This window comes from Tursiops truncatus, chromosome 20, assembly GCF_011762595.2.
Source record: "Tursiops truncatus isolate mTurTru1 chromosome 20, mTurTru1.mat.Y, whole genome shotgun sequence".
In the NCBI taxonomy this organism is placed as follows: domain Eukaryota; kingdom Metazoa; phylum Chordata; class Mammalia; order Artiodactyla; family Delphinidae; genus Tursiops; species Tursiops truncatus.
Genome location: NC_047053.1, coordinates 41,944,889 through 41,958,662, shown reverse-complemented (window position 1 = coordinate 41,958,662; position 13,774 = coordinate 41,944,889). Strand labels below are relative to the sequence as shown.

The 13,774-nt window shown below is 36.9% G+C and overlaps 1 protein-coding gene across 5 annotated transcripts in view; it reads left to right on the top strand.

Moving 5' to 3' along the window:
- The window catches only part of NSF (N-ethylmaleimide sensitive factor, vesicle fusing ATPase), a 156,167-nt gene that overhangs the window by 12,378 nt on the left and 130,015 nt on the right, over nucleotides 1-13,774 (top strand). For 4 of the 5 annotated variants that reach the window (XR_012328416.1, XM_019944417.2, XM_019944420.2 and 1 more), the window contains exons 1-2: nucleotides 5,703-5,735; nucleotides 12,327-12,412. Coding sequence is in view for 4 of the 5 variants with exons in the window: in XM_019944417.2 (XP_019799976.1) it covers nucleotides 5,718-5,735; nucleotides 12,327-12,412 (104 nt within the window). In the remaining variant the exon portion in view is untranslated. Of the gene's footprint in view, nucleotides 1-5,702; nucleotides 5,736-12,326; nucleotides 12,413-13,774 lie in introns of those variants that run through there. The other variant, XM_019944419.2, reaches the window with a different exon arrangement.

Here is a 13,774-nt window from a genome sequence, read left to right as displayed (position 1 = left end):
GCCCAAACGTGGAAATAACCCAATGTCCATCAGCTAATGAATAGATAAAACAAATGTGGGTTATCCGTACAGTGGAATATGATCACAAAAAGGAATGGAGTGCTGTCACTTGCTACAACATAGATGATCTTGAAAATATTATGCTAATTGAAAGAAGCAATCACAAAGATGACAGATTGTATGATTCTATTTATATGAAATGTTCAGAATAGGCAAATCCATAGAAAGAGAATGTAGATTAGTGGTTGCCAAGGGATGAGGCAGGGGAGAATGGGGATTAAATAGCTAATAGGTACAGGGTTTCTTTCTGGAATGCTAGAAATGTTCTGGAATTAGATAGTGGTGATAATTGCACAATGTAGTGAATATACTAAAAATCACCGAAGTGTACACTTTAAAGTGATGAATTTTATGTTACATGAACTTGTCTTAGTCTGTTTGGGCTGCTGTAACAAAATACCAGAGACTGGGTAGCTTATAAACAACAGAAATTTATTTCTCACAGTTTTAGAGACTGGAAGTCCAAGATCAGGGTGCCAGCATGGTTGAGTGAGGGCCCTCTTCTGGGTCACAGACTTCTCATTGTATCCTCACCTGCTGGAAGGGACAAGCTAGTTCTCTGGGCCCTCTTTTATAAAGGTACTAATTCCATTCATGGGGGTTCTTGACCTACTCACCTCCCAAAGGCCTCACCTTCTAATACCATCGCCTTGGGCATTAGGTTGTCAACGTATGGATTTTGGGAAGACAAACATCAAACCATAGCAGAAGTGTATCTCAAAAAATGCTAATAAACACTTCAACTAACGTTGCATATACTGGGTGGCACAGGCATGCCAGAGCTTAGAATAGTGGTACTCAACTAAGTAGTTTAAGGCAGCTGGTGATGAGTAGTGATAAGGCTGTTGGAGAAGCACAAATAATAGAGATATGGGAGATACCCAGTCTTACTAGGAACCAAACTTACTAGAGAGAAAGGTTGATAATTTGAGGTAAGAGAATTAAGGAACTTTTGCTTTTTAAGTCACTATGAGGGGTGTGGACCCGCCTCTGGAATGAGAGAGGCTTACTGTCAGTGACCCAAGAGGCGAAAGACCAAAGGCTGCATAGGCGGGTTGCCATCAAACCTACAGATGAGGGATTCTACCTCCTTATACATTTGAGATATGTGCCTTAAGATGCTTCTGTAAGGTTAAGAATAGAATGCTGTGATCCTTGAATGTGACCAAATGGAGCTACAGTACGAGCTTGAATCAAATTAGAGGTAGCTATAGGATTAAAACACACAATCTTTAGTTTATTCACTTTAAAATTAGATTTTTTTATCTTCTAAGTATACAAAATTCAGAATGAGTCATATTTTAAAAATTATTTAGAGAGAAGTAATTTTCCTATGAGAAAACAAAAATGTTAGCTAGAGCGAGGGCCGGGTGTTTGCAGGTGTGTAAAGCTTTTAAAACAGCGCCTGGCGTGTAATAAGCTCTCAAAACACATTAGCTGTTATTATTGACTCTCCTCCAGTCCAGCCACCAAGTGGATAATCATTCGCCTCAGTGCCATTTATTGAATAGTTCAGCTTTCCTCTACTGATTCTAAATCTCACATATCAAGTTCTCACCTGGTTCTATTTCTGGATTGTTTGTTCTACTCCATTGAACTGTTTCTGTACTAATACTACAATACATTGTTTTATTTTATTTATTTTTATTTTATTTTTAGTTTTTTTTTTGGCCACGGGAGCTTAGTTCCCCAACCAGGGATTGAACCCCGGCCCTCGGCAGTGAAAGCGTGGAGCCTAACCACTGGATTACCAGGGAATTCCACTAAATTGTTTTAATTACTGTGTACGGCATGTTTTGATGTCTAGTAGGGCCAGTCTCATTCTTTGTGAAATTTTTCTTGGCTACTTTCACAAATTAAAAAAAAATTTTGTTCCTTTCTCATTTTGCCTATTACATTTATAAAACTTTGCCAGTTACAGTTTAGATTGAATTTGCTGAAGTCCCATTGGATTTTCTTATAATTACATTAAGTTTATAGGTTAATTTGGAGTTGATGATATCCTTACAGTATTAAGTCATTGCATAGAATGACATCATATATCTCTACATTTACTTGGATATTCTTTTTTTTTTTTTTTTTTTTTTTTTTTTTGGGGTACGCAGGCCTCTCACTGTTGTGGCCTCTCCCGTTGCGGAGCACAGGCTCCGGATGCGCGGGCTCAGCGGCCATGGCTCACGGGCCCAGCTGCTCCACGGCATGTGGGATCTTCCCAGACCGGGGCACGAACCTGTGTCCCCTGCGTCGGCAGGTGGACTCTCAACCAATGCGCCACCAGGGAAGCCCTACCAATTTTTTAATTCCACAAATATTTATTGAGTGTCTATTATGTGCTAACTATTGTACCAAGTACTTCTCCAAATTTTAAAGTAATGTATTTTGAGGCATTAATGAATGTTCCCAAGTTAATTATTTATTCACAGAGCCAAGGATTTAGTTAACTGGCTTATGACTTGGTGTTCATTTTGATGCTCAGTCATTGGTTAATCTGCCCAGTATAAATAAAATTTTAACTCTTTGTATATCTATCAAAAGATTCTGTGTTTCAGACCATATCTTGTAATTTCTTACAGAGTTTATTAAAAAGTATGTTTTCTTAATTTATATACAAAAATCTTTGCCACACTGTAGTCAAAGAGAATTAGATTTAACCTACATGGTTTAATTATGAAGAAAAAACACACATAAGCAAATTATGAGACCATGTCTTATATTTCATGAATAATGACAGTGTCCTTTTATTAAGCATGTCCTTCCAGTTATTTTCCTAATGTGTGAGGTCATCACTGTCTATGCAGAAACAGAGGTCTGAAATGAAATATGCCATCAATTAACTTTAATACAAAAATTTTAATTTGGGTAGTAAAATAGCAGCTATCTATATTTTTTAACTTGGAAAATGCAGAAAGGAAGAAAATAAATCACTCATAGTCCCATTGTCCAATCACAATTGTTTTTTACATTTTGGTGTGTTTTTATTTTTAATTTATTTATTTATTTTTGCGGTACGCGGGCCTCTCACTGTTGTGGCCTCTCCCGTTTCGGAGCACAGGCTCACGGCCCTAGCCACTCCGCGGCATGTGGGATCCTCCCGGACCGGGGCACGAACTGGCGTCCCCTGGATCGGCAGGCGGACTCTCAACCACTGCGCCACCAGGGAAGCCGTGGTGTGTTTTTATTTAATTTCTTTGCTATACTTAAAAAAATAAAACTATAAAGTAAAATTTATATATATCTATGTATATATATACATGTATACATATACTATCCTGTGATTTGAATATTATGAGGATATGATATTTAATTAAGTGGATATGTTTTAGTTTTCATTGACCATCACTTTGAAATAGGACTTTTAGTTTGCTTCTAATTCATCACCGTTAAAGTAATCCTGTAGAGGACAACTTTGTACATAAAAGTTCTCTATATTTAAAATTATTTTCCTAAGATAAGGGTTATTTATTGTAAAAAACAGTTTATTGTAAAAAACAGTTCCAACCATTCAGAATTGTGAAAAGCGAAGGTGTTTCATTTATACCTTCTTGTTTCACCTCAGTGGTAACTAATTTAGTGTGTATCTTTTTTATTAAAAACTTACTCTACATGCTATTTTATTTCTTTTTTAAAACTTAATTCTATATTGTGGACATTTCCCTTGTCAGTACATACAGAGGTACCTTGACCTTTTAAATGGCTGCATAGTTGTGATACTTTTAACCATGCGCCTATTCACGGCATTTATTTAGCTTTAGACTGTGATTTTTTTTTCTATTACAAATAATTCTTTACTGAATATCTCTATGATGAGATTTATTATTTACTCTATATCAAGTGAATAAGAATACTTCATTTAATTCTCTTGTGTATGTTTGGGTGGTTGTGCATTTATTCCTATGTCCTCCTGTTTCCATTCCTGCCCATAGGGAGAGTAGAACTTTAGATCAATTCCCTTGCGTCTTAGTGGAAGAATTATTACAGGGAAAACAAACAATCTTACTTTTCTCAGGAGGAAGAATTGCGAATCTGATGGTTAGTATGGGACATTCATGCCAGGAGTTGTAGGTTTTATACTTCCTCTTTTCACATCCTGTGCCCAGGACTAGCAGGCCAATATGGTCAGCAACCTTACACTGGCCTTTAGAGGTAGATCTGGCCATTCTCCTAGTTCTGTTTATTCCTACAGCTTGGATGAGGACTGGTTGGGGAGAGAACTGAATCTGTTCTGCAGACCTAGTTGGCTTTCTTTACCAGTAGGCCTACCTGAGTACAGATGTACCAAGGTCTAGGTCTTTGTTGCATGTGTGTATGTACCTTGTACCTAAACTATGTTTTCTAGTTTGAACATTTATACTGTCTTTACATGGGAATTATTGGTGATTGCCCAGCCATTAAAAAATCAGACCATCACTTCTCAACTTTATTGAGGTATAACCTGTATACAATAAAATACAATCAAGATATAGAACATTTCTGTTATCTCAAAAAATTACTTCATGCTTTTCTGCTGTTCATTTCACCCCGGCCCCAGGCAATCACTGATTGTGTGTGTGTGTGTGGTTGTTACTCTAGATTAATTTTGCTTCTTCTATGATTTCATGTAATTACAAGGTGATGCAAAAGAGTTCATCCTATATTATATAAGCATCTGGCTTTACTTGGCATTATGTTTTTGAGGTTTACTCATGTTGTTGCATATATCAGTAGGTAGTTTCTTTTTAATTGCTGGGTAGTGTTCCATTGTATGGCTGTGCCACAATTTGTTTATCCATTCAACTGTTGGTAGATCTTCGTGTTATTTCAGCTTTTGACTATTATGAATAAAGTTGCTGTGACAGTTTGTGTACTAGTCGTTGTGTGGCTGTATGTTTTCATTTCTCTTTGCTTAAAACCTAGGGGTAGATCTGCTGGGTCACATTAACCTTATAAGAAACTGCATTACATCTTTGCCACTATTTAGTGCTGTCAGCCTTTTATATTTTCCTTTGTGTTTTTTTTTCCCTCAAAAAACCAAAATGGGAGCTCAGGTTTTTTTTTCTTTTTCAATATAAGTTTGGAAAGGAATTTTAAGGCCCTAAGGGATGTCACCTATGTGAATAGTTACTGATTTGAGATGGATAATGTGAAGGGTATCCCTCCATGCTCTTTGCAAGATTACTATAGGACACACAAATTTAGCTTATTTCTGTCCATCACTTCTAGTCCCACAGGACTTCACAATTTTAATAGAAATTATTATTTCAGGAGTTTATAGCAGAGTGGTTCCATAGGCCTGAAGACACGGATTACTGATGGCCTTTCTCACACTGCTCTAGACTAGCACCATCTAATGAAACTTTCTTCAGTGACAGTTAATAGCCACATGTGGCACTTGAAATGTGACTAGTGCACCTGAATTTTAAAATTTTAATTAGTTTTAATTTTAATAACCATATGTGTCTAGTGGTTACTTTATTGAATAGTGCAGTTATAAAATGTTATTTTTCAGGAAGCACAAAATTGAGTGAGACTTGTTAGCTGAGCTGGCTCTGGGGCAAGTTCGTATACTCTGTCCTACTTCCCTTTCCTGTGGGGGAATTTGTGTCTCTAGACAGATGTAACCTAGGCCTGAAGCACCACAGAGAAGACCAATGGATTCATGAGTGTTGCAGTTATCTGTAATGAGGTCTTATAATCAGGTACTACACGCTTTGGGTTTTTCTATTTATTTTGCCCTACTGAGTTCTTTGGTAAACAATAAAGCATATATTTTAAAAATCCAATTTTTAAAGTGGACCTTTGGATGAAAGTATGTTATTTAAATTTGAAAACTATGCAGTGATGCCCAGAGGAGTCCTGATTACCTGCCCCCCCCGCCCAATTTTTTTCTTTTTGATGGGAAGAAGCCAGTTCTCTTTCTGCACTTTAAAGCCTCTCACGTAAGTAATGATATAACTTTTTTTTTCCTTTGGCATAAGGATTATATATTTAAAAAGTTTTTTAATATTTATTGATGGAGTCATTTAAAAATAACATTAAAGCCCATTACAGGTTATCATAAAGAACCTATCTTTAAGCAGAGGCTGACACACCATTTTAAAGCAAGTATACTCCAATAAAGATGTTTAAAAAAAAGAACCTATCTTTATGAAAAGATAACTATAGTTTACAAGGCGAAAAAAAAAATAGTGAGTGGCACTGTTTTACATTTTTGCAAATCTCTGACTTAGAAGACAGCTGTAATTCTCACACATCTGCATCTGCATTCAATCTGTTGTCTCATGCAGATATGTAATTGGAAAAGAAAGGAGTATTTTTAAAATTTACACTGGAGTATAGTTGCTTTACAATGTTTTAGTTTCTGCTGTACAGCAAAGTGAATCAGCTATATGTACACATATATCCCCTCTTTTTTGGATTTCCTTCCCATTTAGGTCACCAAAGAGCATTGAATAGAGTTCCCTGTGCTAAACAGTAGTTTCTCATTAGTAATCTATTTTATACATAGTATCAATAGTGTATATATGTCAGTCCTAATCTTCCAATTCATCCCACCCAACCCCCTTTCCCCCTTGGTATCCATACGTTTGTTCTCTATGTCTGTGTCTCTGTTTCTACTTTGCAAATAAGATCATCTATATCGGGCTTCCCTGGTGGTGCAGTGGTTAAAGAGTCCGCTTGCCAGTGCAGGGGACATTGGTTCAAGCCCTGGTCTGGGAAGAGCCCATATGCCGCGGAGTAACTAAGCCGGTGCACCACAACTACAGAGCCCACGTGCCACAACTACTGAAGCTTGTGCACCTAAAGCCCGTGCTCCGCAACAAGAGAAGCCACTGCAGTGAGAAGCCCATGCACCGCAACGGAGAATAACCCCTGCTCGCTGCAGCTAGAGACGGCCGCACACAGCAACGAAGAACCAAAGCAGCCAAAAATAAATAAATTTATTTAAAAAAAAAAATCATCTCTACCATTTTTCTAGATTCCACATATATGTGTTAATACGATATTTTTTTTTTCTCTTTGTGACTTACTTCACTCTGTATGATACTCTTTAGGTCCATCCACGTCTCTGCAGATGACCCAATTTCATTCCTTTTTTTTTTTTTTTTTTTTTTTTTGCGGTACGCGGGCCTCTCACTGTTGTGGCCTCTCCTGCTGCGGAGCACAGGCTCCGGACGCGCAGGCCCAGCGGCCATGGCTCACAGGCTTAGCCGCTCCGCAGCACGTGGGATCTTCCCGGACTGGGGCATGAATCATGTCCCCTGCATTGGCAGGCGGACTCTCAACCACTGCGCCACCAGGGAAGCCCTCATTCCTTTTTATGGTTGAGTAATATTCCATTGTATATATAGACCACATCTTCTTTATCCATTCCTCTGTTGATGGACATTTAGGTTGCTTCCATGTCCTGGCTATTGGAAATAGTGCTGTAATGAACATTGGGGTGCATGTGTCTTTTGAATTATGGTTTTCTCTGGGTATATGCCCAGTAGTGGGATTGCTGGGTCATATGGTAGTTCTATTTTTAGTGTTTTAAGGAACCTGCATAATGGCTGTATCAATTTACATTCCCACCAACAGTGCAAGAGGGTTCAAAGTAATGATATAATTACTTCTGCTGAAGTTTTCATTAAAAATTTGTTGAGATTTTCATTCTTTTGCGTAGCAATGAGTTAATAATTTTTTACATTTCAAGTTGTTAATGAAAACATTTTATAGCCTTCAGACAGTTAAATATTCTAGTACCTCAGATAACTAAACTTATATAAATTTGCCTGTCAGTTTCGTATTTTCATTTCATAATAGCTATGTGGCCGTCGTGGCTGGGCTTTTATCATTGTTTCCTAGAGGCAAGGTCAGTGTTAGAAAAATTGTGGAATGTTCCCTTGGCATTATTGTGATAAGTAAACAGCTACTATTTATAGGGTCTCATATTTTGATGAGAAAATGAGATACCGTGCTTGGCTTACCATAAAAACACAGATGCTTCTAGACTCCAGTAGGGAGGCCGTTTGCTCACAGCATCTGTTTTAGTTGGCCAGCCAGATGACTTTTACAGATTTTTTCACTCTTATTTAAAGGACACCAACTCTTTGACAAGTAAACAAGTTTACAAATGAAAAGGTTAACTTAGCATTTTGTAAATTTTTACATAACTTTGGCTATATCAATTCTGTGTAATTTTGAACTATTAGATAATTTTATTTAAATTATATCACTTCCTAAGTAACCTTGAAATGTCCTTTGTGTCCATGTTCTTTGAATTGTTTATTCTGAAGTTGGGATAGATTGTATTGATCTGTAAGTTCATTTATTCAACAAATGTTTAATGAGCACTGACTGTGTGCCATGCCCTGTCTTAGCCCTGGGAACCATAGATCCGAGCAAGATGTAGTCTCAGTCCTTGAGAACCTTATGTCTTTTACGCAGTGTAAACAGATAATAAAAATACAGTTAAGTTCTTCCATTTGACCTTTATCTTATAGGAGGAGAAGATATCTAGGAAGGTCTTCTAGAAAATGTAATGTCTGAGCTGAGAAATTGTAGAATAAGTAGGAGTTGGCTGGACAAGGGGCTCAGAGTTAGGGAAGAGAGGAATATAAGAGAAAGAAGTGGGACTTCCCTGGTGGTGCAGTGGTTAAGAATCCGCCTGCCAATGCAGGGGACACAGGTTCGAGCCCTGGTCCAGGAAGATCCCACATGCCGTGGAGCAACTAAGCCCGTGTGCCACAACTACTGAGCCTGCGCTCTAGAGCCTGCGAGCCACAACCACTGAAGCCCACACACCTAGAGCCTGTGCCCTGCAACAAGAGAAGCCACCGCAACGAGAAGCCCGCGCACCACAACGAAGAGTAGCCCCCACTCGCTACAATTAGAGAAAGGCTGAGCGTAGTATCGAAGACCCAGTGCAGCCAAAAATAAATAAATTTATAGGATAAAAAAAAAAAGAACTTGAATGTCATAGAAAGCAGTTCTGGATTTTGCAGGGCCTCGGGGTTAAAATATTGGGAAAAAAAAAAAAAAGAAAGAAGCTTGTATGTGAGAGAGACCCCAGGGTAAGAGGGAAACAAAGTTCTGCACAGTTTGGTCAGGTGGCTGGTCAAATGGTGACCATGGGCAAAAATACTATCTCATTCGGAAAGCAAACTTATGACCTTATTTGTGTCATGTTCTAAATTAGTGATTTCATAGATCTCATACACAAAATATGTTTTGATCCTATATCCCCAGTATATATACCTATTTATTTTTAAGTGATACACTAATAGTTTATATACATAGTAAAACATACACAAAAAAGAAGGATGAGCTAAAGATGAACTGTAGAAAATTCTCTTAATTTTATTTATTAATAATTCAGAAAGCAAAGTGATGCTTTACTATTCTTTAAAATCTAGGTTTAATATTTTGTAATACAGCTATTCAGAGGTCTATTTCTAAATTCAGGTTTTTTTAAAAAATTATTTATTTATTTTTGGCTGTGTTGGGTCTTCGTTGCTGTGCGCAGGCTTTCTCTAGTTGTGTCGAGTGGGGGCTACTCTTCATTGCAGTGTGCAGGCTTCTCATTGCGGTGTCTTCTCTTGTTGCGGAGCACGGGCTCTAGGCGCGCGGCCTTCAATAGTTGTGCCACGCAGGCTCAGTAGTTGTGGCTCGCGGACTCTAGAGCACAGGCTCAGTAATGGTGGCGCATGGGCTTAATTGCTCTGTGGCGTGTGGGATCTTCTCAGACCAGGGCTCAAACCCATGTCCCCTGCATTGGCATATTCCTAACCACTGTGCCACCAGGGAAGCCCTAAATTTAGGGGTTTTTTGTTACTTGATTTTAATGGCCATCAAAGCATAGATAAGAATGGGGGAAATTTAGCTGTACTTTTGAAATTCCCCCAGATTGTGTACCATTTATGGAAATGTTTTATTGAAATGTGTGAAATGTGGTTGGTAAATTTCCATCTATTTTTCTTGCAGACAAATCAGAATGTATTGTACTTTTATAGTACTAATAAATGGGTTCAAAAATCATTGAAAAATCATTTAGATGATTTTTTTAAAGATTAGAAAAGTTTGCTTCTAACTTTTTAAAGCATGCAGATATGAGAGTTTTTATTTCTTGCTTGTTTTTAGGTAATATACATTGTTTTCAATAGCAGAATCGCTTAGCAATGGAAATGTTTCTAAGTAACCATTTTTGAAATGTGCTCTATTCGTTAGCACAAGGTATTTTTTACTTTTTGTTTTTGTTCATTTTTATCTTGTAGGAGCAAGGTGAATTTTTCTTTTCTTTTTCTTTCTTTTTTTAATATCTTATTGGTAGCACTTTACCTTTTGGTAACCAGTGAATCCCTATATGGTTTACCAAAAAAAAAAAAAAAAAAAGATTTTACACTGCTTCCTGGCCTTTTACAGAGTGTAGGAAAGATTCTATATTGTAAAGGTCTTGTTTTGATAAAGTTGACCTCAGTGACATCATGAAGGACATGTGCACACCTTTGGCTCTGACTTGTATGCAGCAACAGTTTACCTGTGAATGAAACAGTGAACAACTTTCACTTAATGTGCTGTCTTTGTAACTTTATTCTGGAATTATTCTTTTTATTCCAGTCAAAACAGCCATTCCATCAGTGGTTACAGTTTTCCCATAACGCGTATTGTTTCATTTATAGTTTAGACTGTGTCTTTTTCACTACATCTTTCCTTTAGTGACTCGCAAAATTGTAGTTCTTGGTGTGTTTTGCAATTACCTAGCAAATCTTCTAAGATGAAAGAAATAACTATATTTTGATTCTACTATATAGCAGACCTCCTACACTCTATAACATGTCCTGATATCTTCAGCTCTTTAGAGTTTTCTAAGAGATTTTGGCTATCTTTACCAATAGAAGAATACTAGTTTGTCACCATTTTATTTTCCATGTATCATTTTAGTCATTTTTACTGTGGGTCATAGCTTCTTGTCTTTTCTCTCAGGAAACCTTAGCAGTTTCAACAGTTATTTAACTTCAATACAATGCTGTGAATTGCTAGATTCAATAGGATGTGACTTTAAACATAGGTGGAAAAATTAGAGAAGTTTATCTCTTGCTGTGAATACTGAATTTTTAAAGGCCTGGCAGATTATGAAGACTTTATTAGTGTCATTAGGTTATATTATTAGTGTCATTAGGTTATATCTTAAGGCAGAATATACACTTAGCATGGGGTTCATCTTTAATAAAAATGGGTATAAATAAATATAAATAGAAGAACTGATATTTTCTTCTTATACCCCAAAGGATTATCCAGCAAACCCTTCAGGTGCACATACCCCACTTTAGAGACCACTGCTCTGAACAACTGGGGTAGCTGTATTGAAACTAGCCTTTTATTAAAAACAAAAGCAAGGCAAAGAGTAATTTATTTTCCTCTATAAATTTGTATTTGGGAGACAAATTTAAGAAGAATCAGCTTTGGCTTGAGGTTTGAAGAGTGAGTACGTTAGTCATAAACAGACTATGAGTGTCATATTTCAATAACTAGGAAACCCTAGAGGATGGTGGAAGGATTATTGGTTACATACATTATATGAAGGAATGTTTTACTAGTAGCTGTTGATCAATGTTGATCAAAAGGACTGTTAATTGCTATTTTATTTTAAATATACCTGTAATTATTTTTGTTGGGAGGTATTTGGAAGATAGCTTTTCTTAGTCTATAGAAGAAATGGTTCATAGCCACTTGAGATCTCTTATGAGGAGATACTTTTTCAAATGTATTGAATTTACATCATTGCATTTTTATGTCAAAATCTTTTTTTTTTTTTTTTTGGAAGAAATGGAAAACCAACTCAAGCTTGAGCAAAAAAGAGTTTATTGACTCAACCAACTTTCAGAACTGGTCTCAAGGGTTTTAACTTCGTTGTCAGGTCTGAGTCTCAAGGTGTCTGTCTGTGTCTCTGTCACCTTTGCTTTCTCTGCGATAGTTTTCTTCTTTTAGAGCAGAAAGGCTTCCTTCGTGTGGTGGTGATGCGAGGGAGAGTGCCTTTCTTCTAGCGCCTGTCTATATAAAGTCCCGTGGATGGGATAGGACTCTGTGTGATTGCACGTGTGCTGTGATTGGCAGGCCCACAGAAGCACGTGGAATGGGGAGGGAGCAGTTTCCGAAAGGCAGGGTTTATTGTTACCACAGAGTTAGGGGTCAAAAACAGTAAGCGTTTACTACAGGTGATGGGGAATAGAGGACAAGGAAGCATAAAATATTCTTTAAGAAAATAAAAGGTGACTTAATTTTATTTTCCTAATCATTGATTCTTACAGAGTATGCAAGCTGCAAGATGTCCTACAGATGAATTATCTTTAACTAACTGTGCAGTTGTGAATGAAAAGGATTTCCAGTCTGGCCAGTGAGTATCTGACTTTGTTTTCTTCTAACCTGCTAAATGGTATTTTAGAAACTTCTAGAGAGTCCGTATTTAATTAATTAATTTATTTTGGGAAACGTTTGAGTATACTTTTTTAATTCCTCTTGCTGAATTGGAAAATGGGAGATGAGAAAGAGTCATGTATTTACTGTATCAAATTTTGATAAATGTTTTCTAAATGATACATAGTTTTTTATATATGACTTTATTTTTCCATTGGTTTTCTTAGCAGAACTAAACATACTGGATATATGAATCATATATAGCGTAGTCATTAGGTTTTTGGCTTTGGGTCAGATTGTCTGAGTTTGGATCATGGTGCTGCCAATTATATACTGGGTGACCATGGGTAAGTTATATACCCTGACTGTGCCTCAGTGTCCTAATCTGTAAAATGGGGACGGTGGTACTATCTTCCTCAGGGTGTTTGTGAATATTGAGTTACACAAATAAAGCACTTAGAACAGAGTCTACCACATTAATAAGTCCTCAATAAATATTAGCTGTTTTGATCATTATTACTATGATAATCCAAGAGACATGAAAATTGGAAGATGCACAACAGTTGTAGAATCTTTACAAGCATTTTTCACTGTCATTTATTTTTAACTGATTCACATCACCATTGGCAGAACTTCTAAGTACCCTGCTACCAAGTTCATTGCCGTCCATGTGCTTCTAAGGTTGGTGGAGATAAGGACATGAAGGGGCTGTTCCAGAAGGCAGACTAGGGAAATGAGGAAGGAAGTGGGATTTTAACTGAGCCTTTTTCTGTTTCTAAAGCTATCTGAGAAATGCATGAGTTTCACAGGGTTAGAACTGCTAATCATCTGTGGTTTTCCGCTTCAGAGTAAAGGGCTATACTACATAATTGTATTAACATTGTTTCCAGTCCTAAAAATTCTGTGATTCTAAGTTGAACATAGAACTTTCTACATATAAACTGCACTACAGACAATCAGTGTGAGAATATGCTTATGGAATACTTTTACGTGTTAGATGTTCACTGTACACATGAGGGGGTTACTTAAAGTATAGTAGATACAAGGAACTTGTGTCCTACTGACAAAACGATATGAAATATTAACCATATAGAATAGAAACATTAACCATTAATATTTTAGAAACATTAGAAACATTAACCATTAATATTTTAAAAATTATAGCATTCTAAAAGATAACTTTTAAAAAGATAGTGCTATTGTAGCAGAGTTTGAAGCTTCTATCTCACACACAGTCCTTGGTAGTTTCTTGGTATAGGAGATGACCGTGAGATAACTATAGTTCATCTGTTTACAGGTAACTTCTGAGCAGGGTGAATTAGCACAAAATGCTTTGAAATAG